The following is a 27,987-nucleotide window of genomic DNA, read 5'->3' as shown; positions in this document are numbered from 1 at the left end:
CTTCCATGCAGTTGCATCCTTTATAAATTAATTCTCTTTTTCGCGTTTTTGAAAAGTTCTATTTTTCGTCAATATGCTAACAATGGCGATACATTTAAGAAATGATTGTTTAATCATTTTTATCTGGATTCAGTTATTTTTACTGTTATTTCTGGCCTTCTACTGTCCTTTTCATATTTTATTATTAACTATTAAGCCTACGAATGTCTAATACATCTAATGCTTTAAACTAAAATGACCAACTTACATACGTGTGTCCGGTGAAACGTTCAACACTTGTTTCCAGTCCCTAATGATCTGTCTCGAATAGTTTTTTTTTTATATTTTATAAATGGCGTTAACACTTCACGCAGAGAACTAAAAATTTTTGACTGCTTAGTTCTGGTGTTAGTTTGTCGAACGTATGGAGAGAACTAGAATTTATGACTGCTCAGTGATCTCGCTCAAATTATTTTTGATTGCTCTCATTTTCAAAAACATTACTTGTAAAAGTAAACTTTGATCAGCTGAGTTCATCGGTAATGGTTTAAAATCGATATGTCAGTTTATTTTTATTTTACGTATTTTTTATATACGTATTTTTGCATTCACACGTTTTTATGCTTGTAATATTTTTGTAGCCTCAACTGGTGTTGAGGTTACAATAATTTTTTTAGTAGTTCAGAATGACAGTAACAAAAAAATAAATAAATAAATAAATAAATAAATAAATAAATAAATAAATAATTAAAATAAAAAAAAATTTAAATTAAAAAATAAAAAAAAACCACCACTGCTCGCTTTGAAATTGTTGAGTTTTTTATTCAAAAATTCACTAATTTTACAGATTGTGAAATAGACAATAAAACACATTCGAAATTCCAAAGCGGGCTTCCAGGTGCCCATGTTCGGGTAGAGGGCTATATGTTATTCAAAACTTAATGGCTCTAGGTATCGTTGTTTTTCCACAAAGCGAGAAAAATACATAGATTCTTCATTATTTAGTTTCTTTAAATAAAATACTGGGAGATAATATTCGGTGGCAACAATTTGAAAAGTTGTAGAAACTTTAGGATTTTTTTGGAAGCAGGCAAGATGAAAAATTAGCAACGCCTTCGCCGGAAATCAAACCGCGGACCTCTGAAATACGCGTCCAACGTGCAGACCACCACACCACGAAGGCATGCGAAGAAGGCGGGAGAAATACCTTATATACTATCCCTTTTAAAAGCCGACTGGGGTTTTTAGGCGACCCATCGCAAAATCCTGGGTGTGAAGAATCATCATTCACCACCCTTTTTTTAGTTCGGGGGCCACGGTAGAGACATTAAGATTTTTTTGGAAGGTAGGCAAGATGAAAAATTAGCAACGCCTTCGCCGGGAATCGAACCGCGGACCTCTGAAATACGCGCCCAGCGTGCAGACCACCACACCACGAAATCATGCGAAGAAGCGGGAGAAATACTTTATAAAGCGATACAGCCTTATAAGGTATTTCTCCTGCCTTCTTCGTTTATAGTGATTCGACGCAAAATTTGGGGACTATGAGCCCTTCTGAGCTAACTCCCATTTGGGCTAATAAACAAGAATTAGGAATCATTTTTACAGTTCCAAGCCGTAGTAACTTTTACAGGTGAAGATCTCTGGAGCAAATCATTCGGATACTTTCGTCAATTTACATCCCAAGTGTTCTCTGCGTGAAGTGTAATATATAGAACATAAAGAAAGTATGAAAACACTTTTACACTTTGTAAACATGAATATCGATCAGCTGATTTGCGTCCACGGCATATATATAAGATTTTAGTTATTATTTTTAAGCAATATTTTGTTTTAAAGCATTAGAATTAGTTCTTGCCAAATTAAATACGATAATGTTTAAATCTGGAAACTGAGAGGGCATTTTTATTCCTTCAAATGGAGAGAATTGCGCATGCAACGTAGTAAGTAGCTTTAAGAAATTGATTGGCAGAATCTGTAACGATTTTTTTTGGTTAAGTTATTCATTATTATGATGATTAGATATTTCGTTTCAAAATATCAACATATTTGTATTGACTGCAACAGTAAACTTATAGCCGACTCCAGAACATGACATAAGCTTCCACACTGTAACTCCTTCTTCACCGGCCCACCAGCGGCCGAGCGGTAAAGTCGCTGAACACTGGTAGTTCGGTCCGAGGTTCGAATCCCGCGAACGGGCTGGGTGCATGGGTGTTTTCGTGGTTTTCCCCATGTGTAACGTGTATACGAGCCAGTTTCCCTTAGAAAGTCCTCCACGAAAGGCATCCTCCCCTTTGGCAGATAGCCCTAGTGTGTTTTGCCATAATTAAATACACCACACCACCTTCTTCACCAAATTTTGTTCTTGAAACCAAGTTTTCTCTCTTCTTCGCATCTTACTTATGTTATTAATCGACCTCCGAACCAGGTACTAAATTTGCTGTCTTCAGCAAATATGAGCTCAATATGATAGTGAGAATTCTCATCTCTTTTATCCAAATTAAAGCATAAGTTTCCTTCACTTTTACTAACATAGAGTATTTTTTTTTTTTTTTTTCATTTGGCTATTACATCCAGCAGTGAATTTGGTTTTATAATTGGTGAAAAGATATCCTACAGTATTCATAAAATTTTGTTGCAAGTATGAAAGCACTCAGAATTTTGATATTAAAATCGCCTGGAGTGAAAGTTTTAACATTTTTAATGTAATTACATTAAGTTATTCTGTTAGGGTATCTACCATCATATGGCTTGGGAAATAGCCAGTTCTAGACATCTTTAATTAATCCTTCAAATTAAAACCTATACTTACTTAACAAGCTGGCACAATTGGCAAACAATAAAGACATACCTCAGTAGTTATATATTATTTTACTTCTCTAAAAATACATTATATTGATATAATTAATAATACATACAAATAGAAATTTTTATAAATGTTTGCACCTTTATCATAAATCAAAAAAGGTTCTTAACAAAATATATTATTTGTTGCAGGGCGTCATAATCGTTGATTATAAAATTCGATAAACATTTAAAAATTTCTTTTACATTCCGCAGGCCAGTTTCAGTAGCCTCTCAGTTCTTCATATGTTTGGAATTCTTTTACTTGTATTTTAGTAAAGTATTCTGCATTTTTCTGTTGTAATTTTTAGTAAAGTATTCTGCTTAAATTAAATTAATCATTGTAACCCTTTTCTAATAGATTTTCCTTTTTATGATTACAAATTAAATATTAATATACGAGCTTCAACGAGATTTGTTTCCTTTAAACTGCCAGATAAGAAAAAAAGTTGAAATAACTCTACTTCAGAAAACGTTTTATTGAATAAATACTTTAAACATGTGAATTTTTAAACGTTTATTGGTTCAAAATAAAATGATAAACTCATGTTGGTAATTTTTACATACACTTTTATTCATTGTCAAATAGTGTCCGCAGACATAAAATATGATATTCTCTCTTTAAAAAAAATAGAGAATTAATGTGTTAATAATTAAGTTTAGTACTTAATTTTGCGAAAAATGCAAAACAATATTAATTATTCATAAGCACATTTAAGCTTTGGTAAAAATATAACACAAAATAACTAATCTATGTAAGTGCATATTTGTAATTTCAGTTCATTGCATTTTTATTTCTCTGAAGAGCTCTCAAAGGACAGCTTAGATTCCGTCACAAAAATAGCGTGTAATATGGATAATTTAAAATTCTATTTTGCTGCATTTTTAAAATAATATATTTATTATATTCTTTAAAAATTATGTATAGCGTTTAGCAAAATTATAAACGAGAAAATCTTTAAAAAAAACTTTTGCCGAAACTACTTTGAAAAGTCATGAAACATCTTCCTTTTACCAAAGAAACTACAAGTAAAACAGAAACAGCTTTTTGAACAAAATCGTTTGCTGTAATCGTTTTGCTTGACACCATACAAAATTAAATATAGTTGTTTTATGTTTAGAAATTTATTCTGCAAAAACATTCTCATCAAGGATGCTTAATAAAATTACGGCTCAAAGTTATGAAAAACGTCAAGTGAAGTTAACAGTTTAGTTGCTTTTTATTCCAACAAATGAGAAAACTGTAAGCGAAATTGCTAAATAAGTGAATTCTCTGTTTTCAGTCTTATAAATCGTTTCAAGGAAGAAACCCTATTTCTAAATTAGAAAAGAAGCAGTACAACAAGCTTACCACGAGAGACCCGCATCTTATTCTTAGAAAATTTTCCAGAAATTCATTATTTAGGGCTACAATCCTAAAAGATTAGATTCATCAATTTCTTTTGAACTTTAGAAAAAGCCATGATTATATCAGTCACCATAATCGACTCGCAAGAGCAAAATTCTCCTTAAAAAAAGTACTTGGATTCTTATTCGCAAAAATGCTTTTTAAGAAAAGTAAGTAGATATTTATTCGCAAAATTTCTGGTTAATATATCTTTCTTAGGGTGCAATATGATCATTATTAAGGATGAGAGTAAAATTAGCATTTTCCTTTCGGGTAGCACCATTATTTGATGGCGAAAAAAGACTCAAGAATTGAATTCAAAGAACGTTTCACAGACAGGTAAAGTAAAACATCAGAGGGGGTTGTATGTCTACAGTAGTATTAGTTAAACTGATCTCTTTAACTTTCATGAAGCATTTTATGAATCTTTAGACTTTCATGAAGCATTTAACATGTGCGAACAATTCAAAAACTGCTTAAAAGTATCAAATCAAATACTGAGTTTCGAACCAATTTCAAGTTGTGTCAAAACAACACAAATGCAAATCTTTAAGTATGGTCCTTTGATGAGGTCTGCCAAGTGCTAAGAAGTGATAAATACATCTCTAATTTCTCGATCTGAATTACATAGAACGCATATGGAAAGAGCTAGAAACACGAGTGAGAAAACACAACATTTCATTAAAAATTAAACTGAAATAAGTGAAAAATTACGTATAGAATAATATTGGTGTAGAATTATAAAAATTTAATTACTTTCAATAAACATGAAATATATGAAACCTAGAGAATAACTCTTCAGATGCAGACCCCCGAAGATTAACATTTTCTGAAATTTTAGCTATTTGTTTAAGTATCCCAAAACTTTTACTTATTTGGTTTCGTTATTAACTTAATTTTCTCTTCTCTAAATTGTTAATTTATTTTTGAATAAAATTATGCATATTGATTCAAAGATCACTGTAAAGGTATTATTTAAAAATACACTGAAATAATATTCGAACGAAAGTCTTTTAATTATTAGTCATTTTCTACAATATAGGTTATCCCAATACTTCTAGGAATCATAATACGGTTACGTAAATGGATAATTCATGTACTGGATTAGAAAGAAAAAAAAAGAAACGAAACAGAAAAGGAAAGAAGTGTGTATTAAATGCCAAAAAATGATTTTCATTAGATAAAACTTTACTTAATTTTTGGAATATAGACCTACTAAAACTATTATTTCACACCATATTTTTCGCACGAGAATCTGCATTATAACAGAATCATCGAGCTGAATATTAGAGAAAATCATAATCTTTAAAAGTATCAATTTTGCCTTCGAGCACAAAACATGATAATTACATAGCTTTCGACCTAAAAAGTCTCTAAGCAAAACCGTTTTCGTTTTTTAAAAGGAAAGTCTATTTAAAAGAAGAAAAGTTGTTCGATTTGTAATGAAAGAAAAGCGCTTAATGTTGGCAAAGATTTCACAAAATCATAACAAAATAATTCGTTCTGCCTCGGAACAGCATTTGTTGCCAGATGCCTGTGATGGAGATATTATTCGCCGAAATAACAAGGTCGTCACACTCGAGCTCTCGTAGATTCTAAAAGTGAACTAAAAGCTTGAATGGTTTGAATGATTTATCTCATAGAATTAAGCTGAAGTGAGGTATATTTTTTGAAAAGGATTCTTCTTGCGTGACAAAATTCGAAAAACTGAACTGTTGCGTTTTACTATGTTTTGAAAACGCGTTTATCTAATAAACTGAACCGTAACTTATACTTTCTAGCAATTCACAGCGTACTTTCCGGAAATCATCGGGCTAGAAATTCTTATAGTTGCTGTGATTTCGAAAGTAAACAGAAGCTTAAGGTACTAATATTACATAATTAAATTTTCTTCTTGGTATATTTTTGAGATACTCTGAGATTTGGAACATGGAAGTGTTTTGCATTATTTATCTCTTGGTGTCGTTTATTGTTATTTTCGTTCATGCTTTTTACAATAATAAAATTGTTGCTATAATTACAACATTTATTTTTAATTCTTAAATAATTAATTCCTTTAAAACCGTGTACATTTTTGCAAGAATTAAAATGTTTCTCTTTGGCTAATTTGACGAATAACGAGAATTTCACCCGGAAGTTTCTAGGCCATTCAGTAAATATGAAAAGTAACTAGCACTCATTTTCAAATCATCAATGACTAATTTCTAAGCATACGTAAGCCCATTATAGATATGCTTTGAAGACATAGAAATACAATAATGTTTAGTCGATATTTAGGAATGCATCATGGATTAATAAATACGGGGTGTTTAAAAAATATAGAAATGATCTCTTAGAAATCTATTTCTTAGACAAAATATCGATATCAAATATAGTAAAGTAAAGTACATGCTAATTTAAATATATTTATGGTTTTAAGGTAAAATATTTGTGGTAAGGAAATCACTAATTTATCTAAGGAAAAAGAAATATTAAAGTTTAAATTGTACCATAAAGATGGTATAAAATTTATTTGCATAAGTGCGAGTCATGCAATTTATGTAGAAAAGGTAAATGAGTTCTTGCATTCATTGTAATAATTCCACATCAGTTATTTCAATAGATGCTTGAAAACAAGATCATAACTGTGGCAGATCTTAAGGTAGAGATGTCACATAATAGTTTCCATAGAATGTCTGTATTGAAAAAGTAATCACATTGTGATTTGAGTGGTGATTTCAAAATGTCTAATTATTGACATTAAAACAATTTATAATCAGTTTCTGTACTCTATATGTGCAAAGAAAGGTTTTTTCCTTTACATTTCGAATGAATTTAATGTTATAAATCAAATAGCTATGACATTACTAACACAGACGTTACTAAACTGCGATCTGAAAAACCCGCTAGCATCTTCAACTTTAAAATGTATGCTTCATCCATGTTTAGTGTATGTTTTTCTGAATGGAGACGTAAAATATTATACATATATATCCATCAGTGTGACAAAGTACGCCTTGTGAAGGATATTTCTTATAGGTAACACGTGTTAATTGAACAATGCATTAAAATTCAGGACCAGAACACAGTTGTACTTGATGAGAAAGACTAGGTGAGCTAGGCTTCTCGGGAGTAAACTTTAATAATGATTATTACTAAAAATTATTTCCATGCATTTGAGATGTAGAAATAAGTGTATTATTATTTTGGAGTAAGTCAATAAATAATCCAACTCAAATGTACATAGTAATGATATAATGAACAAGTTGCACCTTAGAATCAGCAATTTTATGTTGGTTTAAAATGCTTTTACAGCTTGTAGTGACCATAAACGTTTAGCAAGAAATAACCAAAATAAAAGAAGGTATATATTATGCTTACAATGTTTTTTAAGAAGTAAAAAATGTTGAGCAATATTCAAGTAATATTTAGAAAATACTAGTGAAAGTACCCGATTGTAGTAGATTGAGAGTAGTATATCTAAGAACAGAGAAAATGATACCGCTGGAATCCTTCTCTAATAACGAAGCAAAAAGTACAATTCATACATTTTTCAGTCTGATGCGATATGAAACTCACATAAAAATTTAAATAGAAAAAATAAACTAATTCTCTCGCATTATATCAGCAACAATGTCATGCAGGTTTTAATTTTCGTCTTTCTAATCAAATGGTCGTAAAAGCTCAAGTTCCGACCAATATTTCACCTATATTCAATTTTAGTCGATTAAATGTGACAAAAATTGATTACAATTGATCAGAAATCAGTAACGCGAACAAACACACAAACAGACATTCTTCTTTATGTATAGAGAGATTTTTTAAAACTTACAAATTTTTGACTAACAAACTCTGCGATTTGAAAGCGAGCAGTAGCAACACTTTTCGAAATAAAGCACTTTTATCTCCAACGCGCGAGACTGTTGCTACTCGGAAAAATGAGTGCGAAAATGAGTGTTCCCAGAGTTTTTAATTAATATCTCTGATTTTAGCTACTTTTGTTTTTGGAAAAAGTGGATGTCAACCTTTCCCAGCACCCAGAAAAGAATTGTAGAAAATTTGGTGATGATAGCTTATATATGTAGGTTGGTGACGATAGCTTATATTTATATATATATAGATAATTACACAAGCTTTGCAGATTATTTCAAGCATAAATGATATTAATCAGAGAGCTGTATGACAAAGAGTGTTTATTGATGTAATTGTAATCCACCTGGATGCATGCAAAATGTCTAGGAAAATACGGATATATTTAATACATGTGCTTTATTAATGATGCTGTAGTGAAAATTGATGAGGATATTTCTGATAATGTATCCTAAGATAGTACTCTTAATCATGCAAAATGTATAAAAATAGTATTTTATTATACAACGAATTTTGCGCAAATAAGGATGACTTTTACAAGCAAAAGAATATGCAAGAAAAGATCATTATTCTTTTCTGTATCAGTCTAAAAAGTTATTAAATGTAACGGGTGATTATAAATAAAGTTACCCAATTTCGACCTACGTATGGACCGTTCTAGTAGACCTGTTTATTGAAGCATGGTATATACATTATACGGACCATGCAGAAAAGGAAACTTTACAATACGAAATAGTAGTTCATTTGGCGCTTATCATACAGTGTAGAAGTCGTTATAGAAATTTGAAGCATTTTAAAAAGCCAGCAGTGAATGCCTTAAAATCGATAACAACTGCACTGCGAGAATATCGACGTTAGAAAAAGGGCCTATGTCAACGCAGAGCTTGAAAAAATGATAGCTAAATTTGAAGAGACTAGGTAGTTGTGCGTGCTGCAAGGAAGATGATGGAAATGGATTTCAAGGGAAATGTAGAAGTTTCTCTTGCTGTGGTCAAAAGAGGTTCGGTTCCGAGTATATTTCGACAAGTGCTTGAGCGGTGTTACGTGATTTGTCTCTCTCTCTCTCTTGGTCGATAGCACAGAGGATTCTGCCATTGCCATTCATTATAAAGTGACATCCATACAAGATCCAAGTTCTGCAACAACTGCATACTGCAGACTCGGACAAACGCTCTGATTTTGCTAGCCTTCTTTTGCTCAGAGTAGGTGCTGATAGTGCATGGCCTTGGACAATTTTATGCTCGGACGAGTAGCATTTTACCCTAGATAGAGCAATTAATATTCAAAACTGTCGCATATGAGGTACTGCAAGTCCAAATGTTGTGCATGAACGGTCTGTGCATCCTGAACATTACTATATGTTGTGTTTTTACTCTTCATTTCCTTTTTGGTCCTTTTCTTTTAAGGAGAACACTTCTCAAGGCTCTCAAAGGTGTTCCATCAGAGATGCCCATTAATGCGAACTACTTTAGCAGCAAGTTATTCCTGCATTACAAGAACAAGACTGTTTAGAGACTACTGTTTTCATGCAAGATGGTGCACTTCTTAACCTTGCCGTATCAGTGAAGACACTGCTTCGTGCCCACTTTCGATATAATCAGGTAATTTCGAGAAGTTTTCCCGACTGCCTGGCCTTCTCGTTTTCCGGACTTGAATCCCTGTGACTTCTGGTTGTGAATATTCTTGAAAGATTGTGTCTACAGAGGATAGATTCAGACTATATTCTGAATCGAAAGCAAGCATAGCATCTCGATCAATTGCAGCAGTTATCGATAACTGCTGCAATTTATATCGGTATAATCAAAGAAACAGTTCAAGGAATTTCGTTTCTTCTGATTTTGGGGAATGCGAACAGAGAATTTCATTGTTTACAGACAAAATAGGATTATGCATTGAAAACGTAATATGCTTTCTCTGGTTCTCCGAAATGAATTTAGTAAACCTCCAACAACAAAACAATCAATTTAAAGATAGTTAAAATAGTTGTGAGAGATTGGACATGTTTTGCATAAAGGAAGCGCAGGCAAGCCAAGCGGTCAGGAATGAAAATTATTTCGCCATTCGAGAGATATATTTATGTGTTGTCCCGGTAAATACATTCGCCATGCAAGTCTGTAAACAGAATTCTCAGGTCGACTGTTCATAAAGTTGCTCCTGAAGTGTGAATTGAAACGTACTGCGTATAAATTGCAGATTTGTCAATAAATCAAATCTGATGGTCGAGTCGTTCGTAAGCAATTTTCTGTAGATATTTTTGACAGTATCAGTAATCATGATCAATTTCTTCCGAAAATCATATTCAGTGATGAAGCAATATTTCGTGTTTGAGGAGAGGTTCATCGAAATAACTGCACGATTTGGGCTCCAGAAAACCCACAGTTTTGTAAGGGAAATTAAGGGCGATAGCCTTTAGGTTAAGGGTTGATGCAAACTAACTCATAACAAAGTGAAGGGTCCCTTCTGTTCTCAGATTGATCATCTATTGATTCGGATGATTACTTCAACGTCCTGAGATTGTTTTCGGTACCGGAATTAGAAGAAATGAAGCCAAACCTTTTTCTTCCAGCAGAATGGGTGCCTCTCTTCATTGGACTACACATTTACGTGGGCCTTGATGAAAAATTTCCAGATCATTGGATTGGTAGAGGTGGACCAATTTTATGGCCATCCCCGTTCTCCAAATGTCCCACCACTCAGTTTCTTTCCTGGGAATACTTGAAGAACCGAGTTTATGTTGAAGAAATTAACTGAAATTAATTTGAAGAATTAAGAAATCGAATCACGCTAGCAACAACTACAGTGACAACGCAAATGCTTAATAACGTCTGGGTGAGGGAACGAGAATACAAGAAAATGCTATGTAAATTTCATCGATTAAATCAAACAGTATTGTGAACAATACTACACATTAAAAGAATGGTGAAATATGTCACTTTGAGAATGCAAATAGAAGTAATTATGCATGTTATCATTACGCAGTATTTGCTAGTTCGTTTTGTTTTCCTCATTTATATAAATTTCTTTAAAACTGTCGCCGCGAGCAACAAACAAGAGTCTTTAATCCTTCACGTTGTAGGGTTAAGCTTGATCTGATAGTAGGTAATTTAATCCCATAATCTTAAGAGACGTGAAGCGAATTACCGCTATGTCTGAGAACAACGATTTGAGAAGTCCTTTGTATTTAAACGGAATGTAATGCATAACGGCACTCTCTTGTGCTTCAATTACAACTCGTAATTATGCAAAATAAATAGAACAGTCCAAATTAAACATAGCTTTCTACACTAGTTAAGACCTACACAAATAAATAATACACTGGAACTCTACCAGAATGTCAAAGTGTCGGCAGCGAGAAACTGTAAAGCCGAATAATTACAACTATTAGAGTTGGCAGGAAACTAACCACACAGTGCGTACGAGATGACAAATCCACTCTCCATCTTAAATCCAAAAATCTCAGTTTAACTACTCGCTACTAATTTGCATTCTGGTAAGGAATACTGAAAGGAGAAGTTATATTAAAGCCTAAAGTTGTAAATAATTGGTTAATTAACATAAGATTCTCTAGAATGTAAACTGAAAATATATCAATGAGAAAGCATTTAAGAAATCCAAACGTTTTAAACGTCCATAGTTGCGCTGCTCGTTATATTACATGCGTCCAATATCTTATAGGCTAAACTTGCAAAATAATCAGAGATTCGATGGTGCTTTTCAAGGGAACAAATTCAATACTGGAGTTGTTGAGTACATTGAAGTTTTATGAATTGAAACATGAATTTTCCCTTGAATTACAAAAGTATACCATTCCTGAAATTAATAGTTCATTACATAGTTTTTGAGATGTAAAAGAGGCAAGATAGTTACATTACGTGACTTTCGGGAAAGATGGGAGTTTCGTGGAGGTCTGTGACTTTCTTGACGAAGACAGAGGAAGCGATTATAGCTTTGCTGAAACACCATCCAATTTGTTAACATATATCTTCACATGAGCGGAAAGTCAGCACAATGTAAATTTAAAGTGCCGTATGATCGGTACGGTCGTTAGCGCTTGTGGCTAGTCGTATTGTTTGGCCTGGGTCCGAATCCCGGAAAGGGCTTCCATATTTATAAGTGTATAATGTCTGTGCGGCTTGAGGACACTTAAAATATCGGCGAACGAAAAGTCCTGTTAAGAGGTTAGATGGGAAACACTCAGATCCATTCTTCTGGTTTTTCTCCATCAAAAATTGAATATTTTCGGTAATGATTCCTCTAAATGACCTACGGGTACTGGTAATAGATTAGTGTGCATGTGTTTGGTCGTTTAAAACAATAAAAACAACATATTTCAAGTAGTTGGTTGCCAAAAAAGAAGAGTTTTCGTATCTTTAGTGCTAAGGGTGACTTGGATTTGATGCGGGTTTTGAGTTAAGCTGGAATACTGTTTTGGACAAACAACGGTTTCGGCTTGGATTTTGAAAGCAAAACGAAGATATTTCTAATTATTATGCTATCTGAGAGGCGTTATTTTTATTATGTAACTCCTTGCAAGGTGATAATATGCAAGCGTTCTGAAAATGTACGAAAGGCGGAGCACTTAACCTCTCATCTTTGATCCATCTGTGTATGAAAGTAAAAGATTTCATTCAGGGAATTTATATGAAAACATTTTGCGCATTCATTCATTCTTAATCGAGTGGATACATAGCTCATGCCTTTCAAATCTGTATCAATAAAATGATAATCCAAAATCTGAGTATCTGTAGTAATTCTTAATGTTTGAGTTTGCAGTCTTGCTTTTTGTACCATCTATTTAAACCATATACTCTTCTGTCCCTAAATAACGCTATGGTTCAGTATACGTATCATGTGAGAACTACAGCGTTTGGTTTGGTACAGATTATCCAATACAAAATAAATTGCATGATCCACAGATTTTACCCAACCATACTTTACGTTTGATTATCATAAGTATAATTAGTTGTACTACAATTAATATTATAATATTAGAACTATTGCGTTTTCAAGGAGCTTTCCCAGACCAAGCAAAAGGGAAAAGAATGATATGACATTGGATAATTGCTCCGTCTGGTCTCTTAAGAAACAGTGGGACTTCGGCTATTTTGATGTCTCTTAGGAAATAAACAGAATCTCCAACAGGCTATGGCTGTTTACAGAAAATCTCTGGAAATAGATTAGGACTAGCTAGCTGAGTAGACTTGATGACACTGTTATCTAGCTGGTCAGACCCTGAAGATTTGACTTAAAAACCTCTTAAAATAATAGATCTTCTTTCAACTACTGTTGGAAGCTCGCTGAGAATTTTGTAATCTTTAGAAAAAAATTGGTATACTATAATTGCACATTGAATTTATTGATATATTTAATATTTAGTTAAAAAGAAATTGTTAATTAGTTTAGTTCTGCGGAGATGTTTGTTACAATACGTTAACAAGAAATTATATCTAACAACTCTACGAAGAAGCTTAGCAAAGGGATACAGTATCTGGGTATAATAGCGCAGAAAAATTGAAACTATCTCTGGTGTAAGAGTTTGCGCTCAGTTATTGTTATCGCTGCTTATATCAATAAATGACAGCCTTCAACGATATTTTTTCTTTTTGGATTAATAAATCATATTGCATTGTTGGCTCATTTCATACAAATAGACGATTGGTATTGTAAGGTTTATCCTTTTTTAACATTTGCCTTTAATTTAAATTACTTTCATTTGTCTTTAATTTAAGTCTTTAATTTAAGTTTTCAGCTTACAATTTACTATCAGAATGGCTTTCTAGAATGCAAGTGAGTAAGAGTGGTATTTAAGTCGAAGTTGCGCTAACTTCGTTAGAGAGCCAGAGTTTCTGACTTAGCGCGCGTGTGCCCTTTAGCTACATCTCTCTCTCTAAGCTATTGCTACACTCGGCCGTATTTCAGTCCCTTGATAGCTCGCTAGCTTATTCGATATTTAGGGGCCAACTATTTAGAAATCTTGATAGCTTTGGCTATATTTTTTTAGTTCGGCATTAGTGAAGTTTTATTTCTTATTACTTTGAATTCAAGCCCAAGTGGAGGCTTTTCTGTACACTCTGAGAAGGGGCTGACGGTTAAATTCTTATTTTGAATAATAAAGGGTAATTAACCCTTCTCGAGTTTTACATTTCTGTTTCTGAACTAAAGCGATTATTCGCTTACCTGTTCACGAGGTTTCTGCACATTTAGTTGTTAGGTAAAAGGTTGGAACCCTACAATATTAATTTGTAAGCTGAAAATCAAATCATCATCATCGAGATCAGGGGAATAGTCATTTCCATATCATAGATGATACAGAAAATATTTACCACTAATAATATTTCGTGTTTATTTTACACCACTCAGCGACTGATAGGCTGAAGAGAGAAAACAGCCTATAATAATACTTATATATTTAAATAACGCGATATTTCACTTGAATGCATATATCCAACATTAGATTAAATTAAGTTCATTCATTGTTCAATGTATCAAAACAAAACGTGGCATTTGGGAAAGAAAGAAACAAATAATTATGGCAAATTATTTTCTTGTTAATAAAACATATATTACGTATTTAAATAATCTCTGTGATAATATTGAATAATGATATAAACATGAAAATATACACATGGTTTACATTATTACCTATTACATATCTATAATCTGTTTAGCTTGTAATCTCAATATACTGTGCATTAGTGATTAGATTATTTAAATGCTATCTAGTTTTAATAAACTGCTGCCAACAGAATAACAAGATTTTATATTTTGGCGTATAATACTTAATTGCCTTAACGAAAAATTAACACATATTAAACAGTGTTGCCATTTTCTTTTCTTATAAAGCTATTTTAACAATTTTAGGAAATATTTTATGCATTTAGACATCGTAATTTTGTTAGATTAATAAACTGTCAGTTAATGAACACTTGAAAATTGCAAATTTCTAAATGTTAGAAAAATGGATATTCTTCGTGGGCCTTATAAATAAGTTAATCACTTATAAATATTAATAAGTATGGAATAGTTCTTGGAGAATTATTTCGTACATTTTTCCTCCATGTCATCCACCATTAAAATTCTTATTTGTATTTATATTCAAAAATCATATATGATTTGATGAATTTTACATTTATTAATTAGTTTATCATTTTCGTAATTTTTTTAAAACTATTTTAGGTTGTCATTGCATAGTCATTGTATTATTCGTAGCCGAAGCAGTGATCCATGCATCATGCGCAGGCCAAAGCAACGGACCATGGACTTATTACAAGAAGGACTCGTTTTTTTTACAGCCATTACATAATGGAGGATACTTGCCCCCTATTCCTATACAGCTATCACGGATAATTAGCGAGTCTTCGAATGCCCAAGGTTCTTCGTCAGATTCACTTCAAGATGAAAATAGCGCCGATATCTCACTCAGACACGAAAATCCGTGGGTTCCATTACGTAACTCAAATGGTGATGCATCTGTTACGAGAGAAATTTATATTCACACTACGTCGTCGCTTCCGTTTATTAGAGATCACACCAGTACAGCAGCGCCAAGACTAGTCACTAGGCGGACTTACTCAAAATCCACTTTTAACATCCCTCTGAAGAAAAGCATTCGAGTTTCACATCCAGACAATATCCGTCCAGCCATTAAAACTACAGGTTATATTCGTGGACCTATATCCAAAAGAATCCCGTCGACAACTAGAGCACCGATGCCAGATTGGTTTAGAGAAAGCACATTGCATTCCTTACTAAATTACAATACTTCAGAAAGCGACTGGAAACCCACAAGTTTAACCACAGCTCAACCGCTCGATTCGGTGTTTCCAAAAACTCAGCCACACCAATTTAACAGCAATCTGGGTTCGAAAGTAGATGAACATTTAAATTATACAGGTATTATGTTTGGGAATGCCTATTTTCCTCCATCAGCAGAATTCTCAAGAATGAAACTTTTGCCACAGAAGGAAAAAAATATAACAAACCAATATCTTACGGATTTGGAAATAGATCAAAAAGCTGCTAGGAAATCAAGCACTTACAGAATGCATTTTTCGCCGAATGATGTAAGAATGAATTCGACAAATATGAGAACCAATGATATGAATTCACCATTTTTTATTGAAAATCCAAATGTGAAATATTCGAGAGAAAGTTTTCCGGGAACTAATTCATATTTTATACAAACTTTTAACAAACTAAATGGAACGCAGTATCAGTCCATTGACAATCAACCAAAGATAAGTGAAAAAAAATCCGATTTCGGTATTCCAAAAACAGAAAACATTGAAAAGATGCACAAAATTAATGATCCCGGGCAAAAAGGTTTATCAGTAACCGTTGCCAAAATTCCATTTTCTGTCGGTGTGAAGTACGCAGAAATTGATTTAAAAAAACTCCCGAGACAAATATTCTCCAAGCCAGAAGAAAATGCTTCTGGAAAAATAATGAACATTGACTCGAGTACTAAGCATAGAGAACAGGGGTTATTTACACCCAATATAAGTCAGGGTCTCGAAGTGAAAAAAACAACTAATCATGCCGGATATGATATTCCCAGCCATATTCCTGTGTCAGGTAATAATGCTTTAGAGAGCCCTCAATTGATAAAAGAAAAACAAAATTCTTCTTCACTACTTTATACTCAGAATGATCCTACTCACAATTTGGCGGATAATCCTAAACTTGAAGAACTTAAGATCCAGACTCCTACAAAACCAGTAAATTTTGGAGATCCCAAACCTCCTGGATATGTAGAATCTGAGGTTATGAATGTGCCCTCAAATGGGGGTACATTTACATTTTCAAAAGACGATAAATCGGAGAAAATAGTAAAAGGTAAAATACTGCATTTAGAAGAAGATTTAAGACTTAGCCCTCCAAGTAAACAAGATATGGTTGACTTGTATAATCCTAGACAAAAAACACATCCGGAAGTTTCTACTGAAAGCAAATCAAGAGATTCAGAAAAGGCTCATCATGCTGGAATTCCTTTGCCAAAAGTTCCTTTTTATGGAGACGTGAAATCAATAAAATACTCGAATGATGGCCATTCTAAAGACAAGAATGAAGATATCTATTTTACCCCAACTTTTCCAGAACTTTCGAACCATCGAGAAAAAATACTTGTTCCTGGGCGAAAACAAACAGAAAAATCACAAAAAATTCAAACTGCAGAACATCCTTCAGAAATGGTTACATCCCACAAAGGTGGAAACATTTTTAAGAATTCGATTGAGTCTAAAAACGACAAAAGCGTTGAATATAGTCATAATAACCAGGAGAAGAATACCAATGATATTAACAGTGAGAGTCTGGGAATGCATCACATTCCTTCCAAAGCAGTAACAGCTAATGACTTTTCTAATTTAATTTTCCATACTCCGACATCGCCACCATTGATTACGGTGAAATTTAACCCTGATCTTCATGATTCCCACGATGTGATTTTAGATGCTACTGGTAGCAGAAATCGTGTGAACAGAACTGGTAATTATATACTACAAAGAAAGCCTTCCCTATTGCCTGAAGTTCCAGGTGCCAGTCGTCCTCGAAAACCTCAGATAAGAGTTACCACTGGAATGTTGGCTGGGATATTAATAGCTGCTCTTGTATTCCTTGGATTTTTAACAGGTAAGCGTTTAATGCCCCATTCACATTATTCTTTTAAGAATGACCATAGCTACTTGATGTTTATATTTTATTTTTTTTATTTACCGAAAATGTGATTTATTTATAAACTTTCACATTAGAAGAATCCATACAGTTTTGTAAATGAAAGAAAACATTTTCACACCATTAGTAACATTTCCGTAGTTTAGTCCTTAGTGTTCAAGTAATTTGGATTCCCGAGGAATTAATATCAAATTTCATCAGTGTGATTCATTATACATTAAACACATAACAGATAACGGGTTAGATAAAATTTAGAATTTATAAATATAAATGTTTTCTTCAAACGAAAGAAATACATTAATCTTCTGCTCCTTATCATTTATTAATATCTTGCCTACATTTTAGACTAAAGGACTCGAATAGCTTCTATAGCTATATTGTTTTATTCCATTTATGTATTTTATCATTTGATTTAGTAGTGAATTTTCATTACCCGTTTGTTTTTTAAATATTTTCTTTTAACATTGTTTCACTTTCCTTCAATAGTTGGTGGTAGGTATCACTTCAGTTTTAACTTAAAAATTCAGTTGAATTTTTAAAATTTGGTTAGCTTCTCATACTTATTGTCGAAGAAAACTATTTATCCCTCTCGGAATGCTGTAAAGTGTGTTTTCTTTCTGTTTTTGTCAGTCTTAGGCTTATTATAATATCAAAGAACGACATCAATTTTTAAAATTTGGTTAACTTCTCATACTTATTGTCGAAGAAAAACTATTTATCCCTCTCGGAATGCTGTAAAGTGTGTTTTCTTTCTGTTTTTGTCAGTCTTAGGCTTATTATAATATCAAAGAACGACATCAAAGAAATATCAAAGAAACGACAATGTAAATAACGACATTGTATAAAGCTTCAATGTAAATAACGACTAAAAAATGCAAAAGTCTTGTGTGAAAAGAAGAAAATAAGACTGAATCAAGTGCATTCTCTTAAAAGCAGTTGTCAGCTAATGAAGAATTTGAGTAAATATGTTATTTATGATCATTGTACTCAAAGTACTCACGTGTAAAAACTCGGATAAAATTTCTCCTTAGCGATGCTTTAAAGATTTACAACGGACAGATAGAGAGGAATCTTAATTTTAGCCACGCGAAACAATCGATGTCAAAATTCTTTTATTGGGTTAAAAAATGCATATTTTATGGTGAAATTAGCAGTTCCTTCTTAATCCATAGGTTATGATTCGCTTAAGCATCTGCTGTTTATACTTTCTTTCAAAAATTTTTCATAATGATTATTTTTAAATTGTGCATTGTAATCGCAGCAAACAAATATTAACATAATTTACACTCGACAAAAAGGTCATGTTACCGATGATATTGTTATTGTACGTTATGAGCAATTTTGACATCAGTTTTGAATTAAGCTTTTAAAATGACATTAAGGACTGCTTCTCAAAGGTTTCCCAACGCAGATCTACGCAATTGTTTTATAAAAAGTCTTTTAACAGCATATATTATATACTTCTGTTGCCTAATTATTTTTCTTTGTTTTCATAAATTAAGTTTATTTGATTCAATTAGTTATATATTTTTATAGAAGGGCACTTTCTATCCTAGAATTATTTAATTTCATGTACGAATATTTCCGAAATGTTTGATGGTTTGAGTTGAACAGAAAAATATTTTTAGCAATTTACATATATTTCCAAACAGAATATGAGCAGTGCAAGTTTGTTTAATTATGCTAATTAAATCAGTATTCAAAATAAAAAGAACAAACTATAACTATGGGAACATGAACATCATTAGAAAGGAAGAAATTAAGAAATACATGATCACGATACCAGCGATTATCACTATTGCTATTCACTGTATTTTCTTTTCCACATTTTACATTTTCCATTGACGGGTTTCTTTGATTCTTATATGATAGCAATTTCTTCGAAATTCATACCATAAATTGTTTTTTGACAGGATTCGATCAATTCCTTATCTAGTTAATCGGAGTTCACCGTAGTAGTATGCTTCTAATGTTAAAACGAATTGCATTTTTTTCTAAATTTTGAGTATTTATCAGGTTAAGGTAATTCGGGTTATTATTTGAAAACATTATCTTACGTTACCCCTTTCATGAAATCTCCATGAACGCAGCTGCAATTTTAAAATAAAAAGGGCAATGTTACTTCAAAGAAACAAAGCAAAGTGTCATTCCAATTTCTGGCAATCTACTTTTAAACTAAGCATTCAGTTTCATTAGGAAAGTAAATAATTTCAAGATATTTTTTTTATTTGCTGGAGCTATTTGTTTAGAAGAATTATCAAGAGCTCGTATCTATTTAGTTTTTAAAAACAGATTAATTTATGTTTTGATGCAGAACTAATGAAATTGACTCACAAAGAAAGATATAGGGCATCGTTTGATATACACAACAGTGCAGCTCAGGGAACCCAAAATTTTGAAATACGGTTAATTGAAAATAAAATATGTTATATTAATTAATAAATAAAATTAATTAATTGAGGATGGCGAAGGAAAACTGAGAGCATTACAAATTTTCATTTAAATTTCAATCGATGAAACTAATTTGCTTATTTTGCATAATGGCGTTTGAAATTAACATGATTTCCGTGGCTTGATCTTTACTTATGGTATACCCTTTAAAATTATTTTGTATTATTCATGGATAAGAAGGACATCAAGAAAGATGCCAGTAATAAAATATGATACAAAAATCTTCGCTTCGCGTTCAAGAAAAATATGGCAAATCAAGAAGAAGCACATTAAGAAAAATGCTAGTGATGAAATAATAGTAAAATATCTTTGCTTCGTGTTCGAGAAAAGAATGACGTGTCTAGAAGAATGATGAGTCTGCGATTATTTTTATTATTTTTTGCCTTTATTATGGGTACTTTTTTCTCTTGTTGATCGATCGGATATTTAATTTGAAGTGATCGTTCAAGGTGTGTAAACATAATCGAAAAAATAATGTGTTATCTTTGATTTCGGGATGCTGTAAAAATGAAAATGATTTAAACATGCGTGGCGAATAGGTGAGAAAAGTAGAAACGATAAATTAAAATCTACTTCTTTCCACGTTTTTGTTAGTCAATCAAAAATAATTAACTAAAGAGCCAAATGGCCTTTGGTTTTACATAAGAAATATTTAAATGAGTAATATTATTTTATTTATTAAATGAGTAATATTTGTTTTACATAAGAAATATTTAAATGAGTAATATCATAAAGTACTAAAGAACTAACTTTTATAGGGGTTTTATGCTATAGTCTTATCCAAAAGATTGAAGAAAATAGCAAAAACGGATAAATATTGGTCTTCCCTCAGAACAATCGAATATTTAATAGTTTTGAATTTAAAAAGGGCACCTGTTTAATATACATAAAGAATAAGAAATAGAAGTTGCGATTTCAAAATTTACGCGATAACATGGCTAATAAATCGGGAGGTTCCAGTTTTGTATTGTGGAATTTATATTTCAATTTTACTATCGAAATGTTATTTATTTTACATCTTTTCTTTCTGCCACATTTTGGCACGAAATTATGCCAGATTTTATGTAAATTTGAGCGGCTAGCAGTTTTAGAAGAATTACGAATGGATACGGGTGACAGTTTTAGCCTCCTAGCCGCAACTGCCTCGTTAAAACTCATAACTGGTTGTTTTAAGTTTCAAACACGACTCTAAATTTTTATTTGTTAGTTGGATTCTTACTGTACTTTTAATTATATTCATGCAAGAGAACGCTTGCTCTCAAAAATATGTCGATTCGAAGATAGTCAGCACTCCAAATGCCAACTTCTTCACCTCACTGTAGCAATCTGGAAGACTATTCCATGAGTTGAATATAAGTGCCTCAACTCGCGGCATTTCTTTTAAAGCTGACCACTTTTGTTGCATTACGTACATTCATTTCTGAACCTCAAACTCTTCCAACTTGCTTTTCAACTCTGTAAATTTTCCACTCCACAAAGCTTTACTTTTTAAATCTATCAGTTACATTTCTAGAGATTCAGTATCAATTACAAATGGCTCAATGTGGATTTCGTTACTATTTGTGTTGAGAAGATTTACTATGAATGCTAGAGTGGTTTTGTTGGTTTTGAATTGCTCAAATCTGTCAGCAAATTCATCTTTAAATTTTTTGTAACTGTGCTGAAGTAGTTCGTGTCAACAGTTGCACTGGTTTTATCGCGATAGTGCTTTAGAAATTGAAAATGAAGTAATTTACCGCTCTGAATATCTTCTGCAAAAAGAATTAATTTTTGTTTCAAAACAAACCTATTCTTCTTCTAAAACATAGGCTGGGTTTCCCTTTCCTTGCAAATTTAGATTCAGCTCATTTAATTTCGCTGTGACATTTACCATAAAGTAAAATTTTTGCAACCATTTGTCGTTCTCTAATTGAGGGTGATTAATGTCTTTTTCATTTAGGAATGTATTTATTTCATTCAAGCACAAAGCAGAACGTTTCAACACCTTTCATTTGGAAAGTCATCGCACTTTTATTGTGAAGAAGGATGTCGGAATACTAAGTCTCCATTTCGTTTAAGAATTCTTTAAACTAACGATGGTACAGTGCTTTTGACAAGATATTGTTAACAATCTTGATTACCAAATTCATGACCTTAACTATTTCGGGCGGAAATGTTTGGGCACAAAGCGCTTCTTGGTGTATTATGCAGTGAAACGTAACAATTTCGTGGTTTATTTTGCTCTGAATAATCGTTGTTGCCTCTTTATTTTTTCCTGTCTTACTTCTGGCTCCATCAGTTGGTACTGAAACGATTTTATTTAAATCGATTTTACTGTCTTCTAGGCATTTTTGCACGGCATTCGCTATATCTTCCCCTCTATTTTTTTCCGAGAGCGGTAGCAATCCTATAAGTCCTTCTTTTGGATCTTGGGAAGACATATACCTGACAAAAATGGCAACTTGTCCGTGTCTTTTATGTCGCAAGACTCATCTATAGCAAGTGATAAGGCAGAAGACAGCTGAATATCTTCCACTTGCAAATATGTTACATTTGAAGACATTTTAGCTATTCTATCTTGTACTGTTTTAGCGGATAGTGGCAAATCTTTGATTTTTTCAAGACTTCTGGTTTGGTTTTGATATCACAAAACAGTTCTTCAGATGATCGTATGAAGCAATCTTTGACATACTCACCATCTGTGAATGGTTTGCCTTTTTTTTTTTTTTTTTTTCAATTTCTAATGATACCGCGAAGCTTGCCAGGTTAGCATTACTTGTATATTGCGCCCAGTTACTTAACAGGGAACTTGATTGCTGTTTTTGTTTTTGGAGCTCCTCGACAGCTTTCTTTCGTTCTTCGCCGGCTGGATATTTACTAGCAAACTGAGTATGTTTTTTTAGTGAAGTGTCTCTCTAAATTTGATTTCTTATTGTGTGCGAGTTTCTCGAGGCAAATGAGAAGAGTCAGAAGGCCATTTGAGTTGCATATGAAAGCGAACGACTACGTCCAATCCCGATTGAATTCTCGATGCTCTTCTTCAGTTCTTCTCTGTTGTTCTTTGGGATAAAATAAATAATATTTACGTATGGAACTAAAGAGCCGTAGCTTCACATCCAAAGAGGTTGCCGACCCCTGGTCTAGAAGAGCAGTCAGTTAATCTACCAGTTCCTGGATATGAGCATCTTTGATTGTATGTCGGTCTTTATGAGATTGCTTGCTGGGCTGCTTCAAATTTCATGAGGTTCACTACAGTGCTTTTTCTATCGCTGGTGTCCGCTATTTGTGGAGCTTCTGTATCTCAGATTCTCGGATACCACCGATGAAGAACTGCAGGAACGTGATTTCCATTGCTTCTGTTCGACAATCCCAAAACACGAGATAAGACAGTCTTTCAACATCCGTGTAGAGCTCCTGGAGTATTTACGGGGCTTCTGTAGGCGAAACCTACTACAGACCACTGAAGACTGCTAATAGACTTTTAAACACTTATCCCAAAAGCACATCTTCAGCACGTCGGAAAGAGCTTTGAAGTTTTTGGGCAGAGTCTGATGGATATCCGCTGTGTCTACTGTCAGAGAAGCGGTGGGATTGCAGGCCTTAGCCTGGGAATGCCATTCATTTGAGTTCAGTTTTATAGAGAATTTAGTCTCTTACACTTGCAAGGATGTTTTCTCATCATACTTGGATAGCTTTAGAGAGGAACGAGAAGACAAAGGAATTTAAAAGAGTCAGAATTATGTCCAGCTACCTATATGGATTTGTTCATGCTATCAACTTCCTTCGCGACAGTAGCAGAAACTTTCTTATTTGTTGTTAGAAAGCATAAATTCTTCTCTGATATACTGTTCAAACATAACGCTTGTACAATGAATGAAACCAAGAGAGAATAAGGAATAATTTTGTTACAAAAAATTACTGTGTCGATTTCTTCTTAGAAAAAAGAAGTCTTATATTGTCAGCAACGAGAGGCTTACTAGATGAACAGTTTGTTTGCAGCCAAACATTCAATATGAAGTTAGGAATAGTCAAAATAACATTTTTACGCTACTATTATCATAAAACTTTCAGCGTTTAAGTAGTCACTTCCAACATCACTGAAAGAGTAGGAAACTGTTATAAAAGTCCTTCTTATATGTAAGGTTCTTTGTTGTTCACAGATCAGAACATTCTCAGGAATATCCTACATTATTAGTTTTATAAACCTGTATTTATTCAGCATCTTCTTGCCTGCTAATCTGTTTGCACGTTAGAATATGTCATTGCAGCTCCTTGCTCGTTTCGAGTTTGACACTAAATAGCACTGGAATATTCTATGGACAAGCAAGCAAAAATTTAATTTAGATGCCACAGTCAGTACGTAATTGTGCCATATTGTAGAGTCGTTAGGTTAATTGGAAGCAGAAAAGATGAAAAATATGCAACCGCCTTCGCCGGGAATAGAACCACAGACCTCTGGAATACCGGCCCAGCGTGCTACCGTTACACCACGAAGGACACTAGGAAAGTGGGAGAAATACCTTATAATATGAACTGCAGAAAATTCCCAATTCTTTCATTGAAGTTTCGTTAAAGTTATCTAAACTAACAGTGTAGCGTAGGGTTCCTGCGCCATTCATCCTCAGACCTTTCGTTTCCTGGGAAAGATCGATTCCACTGTTGCTTTGACAAGCTTTGCTATTCGATATGAATGAATCGAGTTTGCAGAAATTCATCATTCTAACGTTGTAGGCACGCAAGAGTCTTGCAACAATATTCTTCATAAAGAATTATTCTCCTCCGTTCATAACCATTTACGTTAAATTGGTGCTCAAAGCCATTTTTTAGCAATCCGTTATCTTCTGATGAATCTTAAAACTAATTTTGTATTTGCTCTTAACATCATTCCATGGTCTCTTTCAGACGTTCATAAAATTTCATAGCTTCTTAATAAATTCTTATTTGTAAAATCTGAAAAGATGAATTATTACAGATGAATAGTCAGTAAATTAAATTGCTTTTAGTGTGGAACTGCAGTATATATATATATATTCATCCCTTTGTTGTAAATCAAGACTTTGATTTATGTTATTGACCATATTATGTTTTGCACGCAGCAATAACGTAGCTCGCTAAACCAGTGCTCAGATTTAAACGCGTGAGAATAATAAATTAAGAGAAAATATTAAAATTGACATTTAATTCGGTACATGGAACCTAGCAAAAAATAGCATTTGCTTCTTTGTAAACTAAAATATATATAAATTACGATTTAGTAATTTCCAGAAGTGCTGTGTATTGCCATTTATTTCAGCAAACTTTAGATAAAAGTTGAAACGGAGTTAGATATCTGAGAACAGGGGCGCATTGATAATTTTTAACATTTAACATAATGGGATAACATCGATAACTCTGTCTGTCAATATCATCCCATTTCCTAGTAGCAGAGAAAGCGATAGTTAAAATTTCAGTTTTTTAGTTAATTAGATTCTTGCATTTTAATTTCTGAAAATATTTTATTTTAAGCAGTAACGACTTGTATTCATTTATTTATGAGAGACAAGAACGAAGAAACAATGGATGAAAATAATGGCATACAGTCACGCGTAATCTTTCTCTAAATGACGACAAGTTAGAATTAAAGTAAATGAGATTGGTAGATGCAAAATAATGAGCGGTGGCTAAAACAAAACGGAATTAAATTACGATATTTTAGAAAATATAACTGGAAAGATTTATGTGATGTTAATTAACTGTAAATCAACTAGTTTCAATTCCATATAAACAATCAGAAGTCGTAAGTGAATGAATGCATTTTTAATAATGTTTGCTGTATTTGATTAAAAACGCATTCCTTTCGTATTGAAATTTTAATTTTGACCTTAATATCACAAGAATTGTATTTTATTAAAAAATACAACAATGCCAGAAACATTTTTTGGAAACAGTAGCAACTAAAGTAAACTGAGTTCTGATTTTAAATTTACATGTCTCTTTTTAAACTTAGCTATAGCTATAATTTATTTTATTGTATATAGTTGAAAAAATAAAGGATTTGTTTCTCTTCCATTCCCTTGTGATTAACATTCGAAATGAAATTTTGTTACCTACCATATTTCGCTTCTTTTAATAACTAGATTGCTTACTTCCAGGTAGTGATTACTGGAATTATAATTAAAGATACGGATTTAGATGTACCTTGCTTGAATTTCAAATCCATAGGCATTAAAAAATGTAAACACTTAAATTTAGAAAACATATATTCAAGTTTTTTCTGCTTAATAAATTTTGTGAAAGCAATTTGTATGCGGTAGAAAATGAAGCGAAAGAAAGTATACTAAAATAGAGTCGAAATGTTTCTTCGCTTCTTTCGTTATTTAATTATTCAAATCTCATTTAAAATTGCATAAAAATAATTTTTGTGAAATAATTTAAAACGCTAGAAGGTAGCATTTGAATGCATATCAGTTTAAAAATCAGTCTTTCCTGAAATGTACTCGCATCTTGATAAAAACTAGAAATTCGTTTTAGACGTTAAGTATTCACAAGATGAATTGTCATTCATCTTTTTCAGATACCACTTTATATACTATACGTTTCGGCTATTTAGTTTTTTTCGTGTAATTGATTTCAAAATTTTTGGAGTACTAAGCATTTTTATAGCATACATATTAGTTCACTATTTCTCAAGTAAGAGCCACTTTTATAAATATTACCAGTAATTGTTAAAATACAATTACATAAAATTCATTTCATTTTATATTGGCATTAAATAATTATCAATAATAGATGGAAGTTATTAGATAATAGATGGCATTTATTAATAATAGATGGAAATTAAAATTCGTTTTTAGTAATTTAAGTCTATTAGAGTTTGGATATTATTTATCTTATTAACTAAAAATGAAATAAATGTTTGAACTTACATTAATATTATGAATGAGCCTGCCGATTTTTGCACAGCTATGTTTGAGTTTAAGTATTCGATTTCTGTACTTTCGTTTTATTTGAATTAGTAACAAAAACTACTTCTCACACATATATGCATTAGAAGTGAACTGAATTATAAATTTCAGTTATAGTGTGTGAAACTAGTTGAATTTTATATTTGATAATTTTTGAAAATCTATAAGGACCACAAGAGTAAGCTTCGTGGGCCATAGATTGAGAAATAGTGAACTGGTTGTTAAAATTCGTCTCTTGAACGTCAAGAGGAAATGAAAATATAACAATGACATCATGCTGAAAGAGTATTTGTTAACACTGATAAGCAAGACTCGTAACATATTAGTCACCATGCGATACTTTTCTTGTAGATGAGATGATATTTTTATAATCAGCCACATAGCCGGTATAAGAATTAGAGACCCTGACTGCTGTAGCGATGGGCTCGGGAGAATTCCGGAGAAGGCGCGGTTGTAACTGTCCGTCCTCTAATAGAAGGCAACTGTGGCCGCCTATTAGATGCTTCAATCTTAAAATGGCTACCATTTCCGGCCCTTGTACTGGTATAAGGCTAATGTCTATTAAATAAAGCGCTCGGCCATCAAATCCCCTTCCACCCAAAATAACTATTTTTATAATCATAAAAAAAAGGAGTGTATGAGGAAAGGAATCGAGAAATCCGCTTTCTTATCGCTCAGGGTATTTTAAATAAAATTAACTTTTTCAAATGAGCTTTTTTAAAAGATCTACTAGATCCTGTTATTTGCTCCCTACCAACACATGGTCATGTAATAAAATTAATTTTAATAATTTTATTTAATTTAAGAACTGTAATTGTAACCAATCTAATTAAACTCGTATTCAGTATTACTGCGTTTTTTTTTTCTGTTACACAGAAC

The 27,987-nt window shown here is 32.6% G+C and overlaps 1 protein-coding gene across 1 annotated transcript in view; it reads left to right on the top strand.

The window, feature by feature from the left end:
* Positions 1-27,987, top strand: part of LOC118194847 (uncharacterized) — a 69,295-nt gene that overhangs the window by 16,726 nt on the left and 24,582 nt on the right. The window contains exon 2 of the mRNA XM_035366057.2: positions 15,239-17,692. Coding sequence (XP_035221948.1) covers positions 15,239-17,692 — 2,454 coding nt within the window. The remainder of the gene's footprint in view (positions 1-15,238; positions 17,693-27,987) is intronic.

Source organism: Stegodyphus dumicola, chromosome 9 (assembly GCF_044657685.1).
Source record: "Stegodyphus dumicola isolate Sdum_Otavi_A_Nest chromosome 9, ASM4465768v1".
Taxonomy (NCBI): Eukaryota; Metazoa; Arthropoda; class Arachnida; order Araneae; family Eresidae; genus Stegodyphus; species Stegodyphus dumicola.
This window is presented reverse-complemented; position numbering and strand designations above follow the sequence as displayed.